The 11,990-nt window shown below is 41.4% G+C and overlaps 1 protein-coding gene across 1 annotated transcript in view; it reads right to left on the bottom strand.

Moving 5' to 3' along the window:
- Window positions 1-2,455: 2,455 nt before the first annotated feature.
- The window catches only part of LOC139397159 (G protein-activated inward rectifier potassium channel 1-like), a 29,972-nt gene continuing 20,437 nt past the window's right edge, over window positions 2,456-11,990 (bottom strand). The window contains exon 3 of the mRNA XM_071144035.1: window positions 2,456-4,530. Coding sequence (XP_071000136.1) covers window positions 3,893-4,530 — 638 coding nt within the window. The 3' untranslated portion in view covers window positions 2,456-3,892. The remainder of the gene's footprint in view (window positions 4,531-11,990) is intronic.

The raw sequence follows: 11,990 nt of genomic DNA, 5'->3' as shown, positions 1-11,990 counted from the left end.
TATCTCTCTCTCCCTCTTTCACTCTCTCCCTGTCCCCCCCCCCCCCCCCCCCCCCCTCTCTCTCTCTTCTCACTCTCTCCTACCGTCTTAATCTTACCCTCACAGTAATATCCTGCCTTGCTGACTCAACTTTGATCACTGAAATTCTGCAAATGTACTGGATTGGAGGGATTGTGACAAAAACATTGTTCACCCTACACAACCCGTTTATGCCCCCTCAGCTTCAGTCGGCAATGCACTTCTCTCGCCTCTCCTGTCAGTCTTGGCCTTTGTTGAATGAAGTCATTATGGCACATGTAACATGTGGATTTGAAAGGGTAAATCTGAGTTACAGCATCAGAGGCATCGTCAACAGAACCTTGGATGAATCCCAAGGCAACGTCGGTTTCAATGACGTAAGGCTCGATTGTTAGGACTGTCATTGTTCTAGCAGCAGGAGAAATGGGGTGAAATTTGAATAGCAACATCTTTCTCCAATCACATACTAACAATGAGCTCAACATTTGTCGATGTCTAGACGCACAATGGCAATAGCTACAGTATAAAATGACAAAGAAAGGCAACTCCTCCTGCTTTCGCCAGTGTGTCGGAGTACCATGGACCCGCGTGCTGTTCAATGATGCCTTGGGCATCAACAAACACCCAAACGCTAGTTTTGTTGACCCAACTAGCACCTTTGTGCTCACATGAGTCATGAGTCCAAATGCAGAGGTACCACATAAACGTCTAAATAAATGGGACATCCCCATACAGTTCTGTAAACTCATCCTCAAGGCAAATGGCTTTCAGTGTCCCTGGACAGAAGCGGGTCATCACTTTAAACCATGTGAGATCGTCCTCCAGTATTATGTGCCCGGGACCTAAGTTCCAACATCACTCTAGTAGCCGTACCATGTTGGTGAAGGTTGGTTTTAAGTTCCATGAAACCACTGACACGTACAATATTACAGATGGAGCATGAATGCAACGACAGCACTGCAATACTGTGTTTTCTGATTATAGTGGAACCCCATTACATTTTTGATGAGAGAATCTGAGAGTAACGCTCCAATAACATGAAGGACATTTCCACTCTGATCTCAAAGAATCCCCTTACATGCAACAATTGGCACTTCACGTTCTCTGTACGGTATGTCACTAATTGAATTTGACGATGATGGAATCACTTTCCTATCATTGAATCTAAGATGTGTCCGACATAAACCAACTACCCCATAAAGCTATTTAGGGACAGCATAACTCTGGTGCAGATGATTTAAATGTAGAATTCCTAAAGTGTCTTCTCGGCTGTCACTCACCGAGAGAGAGAGAGAGAGAGAGACGCAAACAGTCAGTGTCGTAAAGTCAACAGGCTATATTTAGCGTTTAATATTTAACTCAGTGCCACTGTTGTCGTGATATGAAAACAAAGTGGCATTATAATTGCAAATTGCTGAATGGAAGAACATTCCTGTTATTTAGAAAACAAATCGATGGAGAGGGTCTTTATTTTACAACCGCTTGGATTCTGTGGAACCGCTGATGGACGAAAACGGAGAATTGAGTCATTTTAAGTGCATTACTAGCCAGCTCTAAATTGAATTTATTTGCCTAATCAGCTGCCAATTACTGCAATTCCCTTGCAATAGGCAGCCTCACTTTCCTGGATATTAGTATGAAAAAGCATGAACATTTTCATAACTCCTTCACGTGTTTAACACTTCAGATATCAACATGCCTTTTGCCTTTTATTGCGGTTAAGTTCCCTTACACTTTACAAAACCCTCGACAGCCAAATGAAACAAAGAGAGCCACATCAGCAGAGCCCTGGAATTGAATTCAATGAAATTGCTCTGCTAATTCAAATTCAACCAACGTGTCTGAGCAGCATCGCAAGTCAGAGTTTCTGTTATTCCCTGTCTGGTTCCATGAATTGTGGGGGACATAGAACATATGACAAAGATTCGACGTCTTCAAAGTTCACAGAAGTCGATGAATGCAGTGCGGGTGCAGTTTTTCTTTTCTGGGGGTGCGGTTATGAAACCTTTAATGGATAGAGATCTCAGCGACACCGCCGCTCTCAGGGCAGATGATAAAGGCAAATGGCACCGGCTGCAAAGATCTCCTTGGTGATAAAAGTGAAATTGGCTCAGTAGCGGTAAGTGCTGATTTAAGGTGCATAATGAGGATTTAGACTCTACTCCAGAACCACTGAGGATAATGGCATCAGGAGCTCTCATATTCATATCTATCTCATATATTAGAAATAGCTTATTAAGATTCTGAACAAAGGCTTATCTCTGGATAGAGAATAGACTTAACTAACGGCAAGCTTGATATGATACTGCATTGAATTATATAATGAACTATTTTTGGTAACTCTATAAACCCCAATCATACATATTCATATAGTACATTCAATACATATTGTACCATGTTATGTAATGTCCATAACAACTAGACTTTTTTAACACACTTCGGGTCTTCTATGCAAGCCTTTTTATTTATTTGACAGTGACAGTGCAAAAAGCAAGCTACCCGTGTCCCATTAAATCAACGTGTCAACAATTGCCTCTTAGATCTTTATTCCTGAAGAGTTTGAGTATCATACAACGTCATTGGTGGTTTTAGTAGGACCAGGTTCCATGGCATTGATTCTGTAAATATACTGGTAATGGGGCTGCTGCAGACCCTGTGGGTATATAAAGATTATAGTCATTAAGAATAACATTATTGCTTTAGTTAAAGAGAGAGCATAATAGACTCTTAAGACAAAGGTGGTTACTTTTTCCTAAATATAGGTCCACCTCTAAATCTATATCTATGCGGTGACAGTTAACTCGAAATTTTGGTGCACATGTTTTCAATGAAAAGTCGAATAAATAATCATTTGAACTTCAAAACGACTGTTTGAGAAGGCATACACGACCGTGTGTTCAGTTGTTTTAACTTCCATGTAAAAGAGGCATTGTACAGTACTGCTCAGGACATTTGTCCAAACGCCATAAATGCTTCCTGCCATGAACAGTACCCCTAAATAGTGTACTGTGTGTTGTGTAATGGTTATGTTGTGCTTATAAGGCGGTAGTATTGGCCCTTCCAACATAAGTGTTACCTTGAAAAGTAAGCTCACGTTGCTTAATAAGATTGTGCCCAGTTCCAATCTGTCATGTGATGTGGACCATGCATTTGCAAATATAGATTGCATCGCCCAGCAACATACAGTACGCTTGCTGAACTAAGGAAGGTGTAAAAATCTCACATGGTAAGACATCCTCCTATACATGAAATACCAAAAATACAGCCGTGAACAAACGTGGAAATGGAAACAAGGTAATATAGTAAAGGCTAAACATCTGTGTCTATTACCTTTGTCTAGCTAAGACAATAATAATAGTAGCATGCATTTAACAGAGCGTTGCCACACAATTTTACAGTAAACAACAAAAGCGGCCAACTCAAATCAAATGTATGCAGCCTTCTCCGCCGTAAATTAGACCCATGTAATGTAGGTTTTCCATTTTTGTAAACCACGTGGCGTTGTGCAAATGTTCGGACCCATTGTAAGTAATGTCACTGTTCAAATCATCTCTGTAAAATAATACAGCAATAAATGTCATGCCAGAAATTAGAGAGAATCTGTTTTGCATGCGGTTAGTGTATTGGACATGCCAGATTGTGCTAATCGTACATTGTCCTGAAGAAATCAGAGGTCTTTCATCATAGCACGTATGCTTCCATCCATGAACAAATGTTCTGTATTCCATCACCCCCCCTTATATAAGGTATATCTGTACGAATATATACACTACATTTTCTTGAGTATAAGAATCATGTCTTTTAATAAATTTGAAATAATACAAGGGTTGGAATAAGGGTATGGGGTGTGATAAGTTAAAACGGTTTGCCCATTCTACGTGAAGCGGTCGGAATTCATCTTTCTGAGTTTCGGGGGCAGGTGTCCGTCCATTCGGCCCCCTACCCCCCCTCCCCCCTGCATCCTTAGCAGCTTGGGGGGCAAGTCTGCCACGGATTGGCTGATGGGATCGGAGCTGATCTTGGAGACCATCTTGCTCATCTGTTTCTCATCGGAGACGCCTGGGACGGAGCTGATGCGCTGCAGCTTCATTGGCAGCTCCCCCATGCTCCCGGGGTAGATCATCTCCGAAGTGGTGGAGCTCATCCTCAGCAGCTTCCTAGGCATGGGTAGCCCGTCCCGTCCGCAGCCGCCCCCTTGCATCTTCTGCAGCTTGGATGGCAGCTTGGTGGTGGTGCTCTCCTTGTCCTCCAGGTTCTCCAGGCAGTCCATGGAGCTGTTCTTCCCTCCCTCGCCGCTGTTGCACAGGGACGGGGCCATGAGTGGAGAGGACATGAGCAGGTTTTCCTCTTGCTCCTTCACGCTGTACGGGGGAGTGTTGACCTCAAACGTGGCGTGAAACTGAGAGTAGTCCACCTTGAAGAACCCCTCCTCCAGGGAGATGACCGGGAAGAAACGATGTCCCCATAGAACCTCGTCCTCAGTGTAAGAGGTCCTCGCTTGGCAAGTCATCCCTGTCAAACACAGACAAAACAGAGAAACAAAAAGATCATGGTTGATTGGATTGATTATCATTATTGCAGGAAATGAACTTGATGACTTCGACTCTACCGCAGGGAATGATGTCAGATTGTCAGTGCACGAGGCGCACGAGGCTAATGCTGTGGAGATTAAATATTTGACTAGCACAGCGTTAAACAAACACTTCATAATCAAAGAGCAACCCTTACTCAATTACATGCCTGGCGCAGTGCCAATTAAGTGTTCATAAAAGATTGTTTTCATTCATCAAACAATATCACTCACAAAATGTACTTGATTAATTAGTACATATAACAGAGAAATGTACCTACAAAAAAAATATATATATTTGATGCTCAGGTTCCATACAACACTAATTCCTCGGTCATTTTGAGAAAGAAGCAGAGAATATCTGTACTGGCCTAGAGGCCATACAGCAATTACTTATTAGATGAAAAGCACTACCATATAAACAATGTTGGCTTTCAGAGATTTCCTCCGGTCTGACAAGAAAATAACTCAGCCATTCCTTCCTTCCCCAATAACTCTTTTAACGTGATTAAAAAAGCACACAACAAATGTCTTAATTGGTCATCATCTGTCATTGGTCATTCACTACATTAGTGCTAAGATGATGGACTACTAAAGGTGCCACTGTTGTGCACATTTGTAACGCATATCTTCTTGTTCTCATTCATGTTTGAGCAGCAACATCGGGAGCCTGAAAATAAGCAACTACAAGCATTCATCTATCACATAATGCATACAGTACAGTGCACCCGAGCGGGATTCATTGTCTTTGGCCGGAGTACAACATTACAATGACTCGACATCTTTATTCCTAAAAGACTGCTTTCATTTTGCCTTTCTTTGATAGGGAAACAATTGTACAACATTACAAAGACTTGACATCTTTATTCCTAAAAGACTGCTTTCATTTAGCCTTTCATCGCTAGGGAAACAATTGTTCAACATTTAAACGACTGGACATCTTTATTCCTAAAAGACTGCTTTCATTTTGACTTTCCTTGATAGGGAAACAATTGCTATTTCAGAGGCAGTGAATCGTGTTGACACTTTCGAAAAGTTTCCCGAAATGAGTAGATGTCTTCTGTCACCCTGGAGCCTTTTGTTACTCATCAATTCAGTTCATACAGTGACCTTGGTTAGGAACTAGAAGAGAGCATAAACTAGAAGAGAGATAATCAAATGACTTCAATGCTGGACCACAGGAAGCTTAGCAAAGACAAGGGTGCAATGAGTCCAATGGACTTTCCTGACAACTCATATCTCTTTGGGAAGTTAAAAGATATATTACCAATCATGGGACTTCAAATTCAAAATTCAACTATGTGGACACCCCTTCAAATGTGTGGATTCGGCTATTTCAGCCAATTTCTGCCCTGCTAGAGCTGCCCAGGTCAACTGTAAGTGCTGTTATTCTGAAGTGGAAACATCTAGGAGCAACAACGGCTCAGCCGCAAAGTGGTAGGCCACACAAGCTCACAGAACGGGACCACGAGTGCTGAAGCGCGTAAAAATCGTCAGTCCTCGGTTGCAACACTCAGTACCGAGTTCCAATCTGCCTCTGGAAGCAACGTCAGCACAATAACTGTTCATGGGGAGCTTCATGAAATGGGTTTCCATGGCTGAGCAGCCGCACACAGCTGTCATTGTGGTGTAAAGCTTGCCATCATTGCACTCTTGAAAAGTGGAGTGTTGAATCACGCTTCACCATCTGGCAGTCTGACAGACACATCTGGGTTTGGCAGATGCCAGGAGAACGCTACCTGCCCGAATGCATGGTGCCAACTGTAAAGTTTGGTGGAAGAGGTATAATGGTTTGGGGCTGTTTTTCATGGTTTGGGCTAGGCCCCTTAGTGAGTACAGTGAAGGGAAATCTTAATGCTACTGCATACAATGACATTCTAGACGGTTCTGTGCTTCCATCTTTGTGGCAACACTTTGGGGAAGGCCCTTTCTTGCTTCAGCATGACAATGCCCTTGTGCACAAAGTGAGGTCCATACAGAAATTGTTTGTCAAGATCGGTGTGGAAAAACTTGACTGGCCTGCGCAGAGGTCTGACCGCAACCCCACCGAACACCTGTGGGATGAATTGGAACGGCGACTGCGAGCCGGGCCTAATCGCTCAACATCAGTGGCCGACCTCACTAATGCTCGTGGCTGAACGGAAGCAAGTCCTCACAGCAATGTTCCAACATCTAGTGGAAAGCCTTCCCAGAAGAGTGGAGGCTGTTATAGCAGCAAAGGGAGGACCAACTCCATATTAATGCCCATGATTTGGGAATTAGGTGTTGGACAAACAGGTGTCCACATACTTTTGTCCATGTGGTGTAGATAAGATAGGTCATATGAGACAGGTTTCTGCTATAATCTTTTAGCAAGCTCAGTGTGGTCAGCCATGCTGCCATCAAGGCTCAGTGAAGGAAAGTTTCAAGTTTACAAGGTTCAGTTCCATGGATTTAAGATACTCGATCATGAGCACCAGGCATCGTGAATGCTTAATAAACACTCCACTCATATCCCCGTAAACAAATTAATATAACGAGGATTGAATGATGAGGTTTGAATTAATGAGCCGCAACATGAATTTGTTTTACATAAAGCTACGGGTTCATCTTCAGGATAACCCTCTCGTCCCTGTTATTCGGCAGATGCTATCGTAATTACAGTTACATGATCTGATTACTTGCATTGTATCCATTCACCCTGAGCAGAGCTCCATGCAACAACCTTTTGTACATTTGAATGTCTAGGAAAACATGGCTACGGGAGGCAGTATTTTACACAGCCGGCCCATAATTAATTTCATGAATTCATTAAGCAAAAACGAATTATAACAGAGATGAGATCAACATCTGACCATTTGTCAGTCCAGGACATTGAACTGAGCCACTTCTTACATTTCCTTTTAACTAAGTATGGAAGCTATAAAAATGCTGGAAGCACTTGTGTTCTTGGAGCCTTGTTCAAGTCCATTAGAAGCTGAGTGGTTGCCCTGATATCAATATCACGCATTGTATACTAACTACTGGCCTACTAGTTTAAAAATGTTGATGCAGCAATAAATGAATCAGAATTCTTAATTAAGGAATGAATTCATAAGCGTTCAAAGACACTAAAGATCGTGTTACAGTGGGTATTGTTTATCTTTAATTGAAGCTATGATCATCTGTGTTTCTGCCACTGTTTCCACGGTCCATGCAATAATCCGCTGATAACAGTTTTTAATAGTCACAGTCAAGTCACAGATGTGCCCAAGGGAACATTGAGTATGGTCAGAGTATTCTGAGTATTATTTCTGCCCTATCGCTCTGCAGTTCTGAGTGCTTTCGTGTCGAGTTCTCTATTGTCCCTCTAAACACTCGGACATCGATGCAAATGGGATCGAAAATCAAATCAAACACTTATCATTTAAACAGTATCTTCCTTTTAAAATTGTGATTGATCAATTTGAAGTAAGAAGTTCAACAACAGGTTGAAACTGAGTGGAAAACGTGATCCTAGTGGATGTTGTTTCAAAGCCTAAAACAACGAAATGGACAGTGCTTTCTAAGGTGATAATTAATTCAAAACACCCATATGCATGTTAGAGCTTATGCATACCCATAGGCCTACAGTTGAAGTTGGAAGTTTACATACACATAGGATGTAGTCATTAAAACTCGTAGTCATTACAATTTCTTGTTAACAAACTATAGTTTTTGCAAGTCAGTGAGGACATCTACTTTGTGCATGAAACAAATGTTTTTTCCAACAGTATTTTACAGACAGATTATTTCACTTATCACAATTCCAGTGGGTCAGAAGTTTACATACACTAAGTTGACTGTGTCTTTAAACAGCTTGGAAAATTCCAGAAAATTATGTCATGGCTTTAGAAGCCTCTGATAGGCTAATTGACATAATTTGAGGCAATTGGAATGGTGCCTGTGGATGTATTTCAAGGCCTACCTTCAAACTCAGTGCCTCTTTGCTTGACATCATGGGGAAATCTAAATAAATCAGCCAAAACTGCAGAATAAAAATTGTAGACCTCCACAATTCTGGTTCATCCTTGGGGGCAATTTCCAAACACCTGAAGATATCACATTCATCGGTACAAACAATAGTACGCAAGTATAATCACCACGGTACTACGCAGCTGTCATACCGCACAGGAAGGAGATGCGTTCTCTCCTAGAGATGAACGTACTTTGGTGCGAAAAGTGCAAATCAATTCCAGAACAGATGTTGGAGGAAACAGGTACAAAAGTATTTATGTCCACAGTAAAACGAGTCCTATATCGACATTACCTGAAAGGAAGGAAGCAAGGAAGAAGCCACTGCTCCAAAACCGCATTAAAAAAGCCAGACTACGGTTTGCAACTGCACATGGGGACAACAATCATACTTTTTGGAGAAATGTCCTCTGGTCTGATGAAACCAAAATAGAACTGTTTGGCCATAATGACCATCATTATATTTGGAGGAAAAAGGGGGAGGGTTGCAAGCAGAATAACCCTATCCTAACCGTGAAGCACGGGGGTGGCAGCATCATGTTGTGGAGGTGCTTTGCTGCAGGAGGGACTGTTACAATTTACGAACACACCCAGCCTTTAGTCTTGAAATCTTTGTTTGTGCATACATTTACATATGTGTGGTCCCAGCAGGAATTGAACCCACAACCCTGGCATAGGAAGCACCATGCTCTACCAACTGAGCCTCTCTGCTATATTAGTCAACAACACTGTAAGCTAAACAGAACATATTAAAAATCAATATAACACACCACTTAATGGAGCATAATCAGTAGAGGATATTAAAATATTGTGATAAAGTTCAACGGAACTGGCCCGGAGGGTGTGACAGGAGTTATTGAAGCCACAAATAAATAATTATATTTCCTCCATTTATTCTGTAACATAATAATACTCAGTAATCTATAGTGATTGGCACACAATAAGGATAATCACACTGCTTCTCTGAGATCAGATAATCAAACTTGTGATGACTCACTGTTGGGTAACTCTCTGTTTTCTGACCTGCATCCTATTGAGTGGCTTCATATTGGAGGAGAGCCCAGCTATTTTGTAAAAGCACCATTGACAGTATTACAAGAAGGTAATTTGGTGTTGCGTAAGTAGGTAGCTTCCTGCATCCATATACTAAAAGCCATCAACAATCTCAGTGAAGAGGCTGCTCTGTGATTTCCCTTCCGTTGGGAAAAAGAAACAATTACAGACAAATTGCCATCATAACCATTTGGAAACATGGAGGTGATATGAGCACAATTAAACACTGCAAAACATTTTTATTGTGAGCGTTAGAAGAGGAGAGAAAGCAATTGTAACAATGACAAGAAAAACATCAGAAATTGTGCCACAGCTGTATGGGAAACAAGTGTGGTTGTTTTTGTTTTAATAAGACCTTACGTAATCGTCATACCTGCCTGGAACTGTGTGTTTCTATGGAAACCAAATCTACCAACGATACGTGAGCATAAACACACCATATAAAGGCTATTTGGATCGTCACCTTTGAGTGCAACTCGAGGCAAATGTGGCGTACATACAATATCCAACACAAAAGTATATTTTTTGTCTTTGACCATCCCAAGCGAAACAACCATCCTTAAAACCACTGGTTATATAATTTAATACTGGATGATGCATCATGTCGCCTAGTTCCTGACCACGGTGACCTGGTTTGATTGCCTGTATGCCCCTGTATCTGTTCCAGCACATCACTTCTCCTCAAAGTGTGTTTGTTTTGGTCAAATCTTATATTGACTTATCAGTGACGGGATCTCATATTACAAATAGCATCTTTAATAAGCACACCGAAAGGTTACTTTATTCTCATACATCTCTATTACCATCTGTCTTGCTCTTTCATCCTCACGGGACACAGACTGCGCTCTGTGTCCAGACCTCTCGTCGATTTTCCAATTTATACCCTGTAATGTGCATTGCTGGATAGACCGTCTGTCCCAAGTCCAAACACTTCTTCAAAGTCCCAAAGACAGATACCAATGGTAGGGTCAGCTTGTTTTAGAGCCATCTCAGCATATTGGGTAATATCACTTTACACCTGCACTCTAGGCCAAGTTTTTCTCAACTCCACAATGTACATCACATCAATGGAGTTGAGAGCGGACGGCTTTGGGCGGACTGAACCTCCTACTACGTCAAGCCGCTGTCAGTCAATACTTGTAAAGAAGTACATTCTTAAACCCGTGCCGCATACCCATGTTTGTCATCTGTAGCTGCGTGCCTTCCTTCGTATGCTGAAATCCACACTTTTTAATAAATCTTTTTTCAAATACATTTACTGACTGTTTCCTTGTTTGAACTGGCAGCGACTCTGTGTATTCGGAGGTACACTCCACCCCCAGTCATCTCAACCCAACTCCACCCAGGTGTACTGTACATACCGTGGAGAAACCCAGCTACTCCTTCCCCAGTGATGCCTTCTCTGTAGAAATTGGATATGGCCCCATCAATGTCACTGCAAGATCATTAATTCATGTAAAGAATATTGACTTTTAATGAGATAGTGAAATTAGAGGGCAATAATTCCAGGGACTGTTTTAATTCTAGACAGCATTTGAAACATGAAAAGTCCCGCAAAACACTACTGTTTTCATATTGAAGATTATTAGGCAAAAAAAAACTGAGCTGTGAAAAAAACACTACAACTCCCTCCTTTTTCCAATTGATGAATCTACAAGAAGCCAGGGGAATGTTGCTCTTCAAATTGAATATACAGTACCTTTCTGATGCAATAATGTGTTGCTATTGAGAGAGTGTTAAAATCAAATTGTATTTGTCACATACACAGGATTAGCAGATGTTAATGCGAGTGTAGCGAAATGCTTATGCTTCTAGTTCCGACAATGCAGTAATAACCAACGAGGAATCTAACCTAACAAATTCCACAACTACTACCTTATACACACAAGTGTAAGGGGATAAAGAATATGTACATAAAGATATATGAATGAGTGATGATACAGAACGGCATAGGCAAGATGCAGTGGATGGTATCGAGTACAGTATATACATATGAGATGAGTAATGTAGGGTATGTAAACAAAGTGGCATGGTTTAAAGTGGCTAGTGATACATGTATTACATAAAGATGCAGTAGATGATATAGAGCACAGTATATACATATACATATTAGAAGAGTAATGTAGGGTATGTAAACATTATATTATATTAAGTGGCATTGTTTAAAGTGCTAGTCATACATTTTTACATCAATTTCCACTATTAAAGTGGCTGGAGTTGAGTTAGTATGTTGGCAGCAGCCACTCAATGTTAGTGGTGCCTGTTTAACAGTCTGATGGCCTTGAGATAGAAGCTGTTTTTCAGTCTCTCGGTCCCTGCTTTGATGCAGCTGTACTGACCTCGCCTTCTGGATGATAGTGGGGTGAACAGGCAGTGG

Source organism: Oncorhynchus clarkii, chromosome 3 (genome assembly GCF_045791955.1).
Source record: "Oncorhynchus clarkii lewisi isolate Uvic-CL-2024 chromosome 3, UVic_Ocla_1.0, whole genome shotgun sequence".
NCBI lineage: Eukaryota > Metazoa > Chordata > Actinopteri > Salmoniformes > Salmonidae > Oncorhynchus > Oncorhynchus clarkii.
The sequence above is the reverse complement of the archived record's forward strand: the minus strand, read 5'-3'. Positions and strand labels throughout refer to the sequence as shown.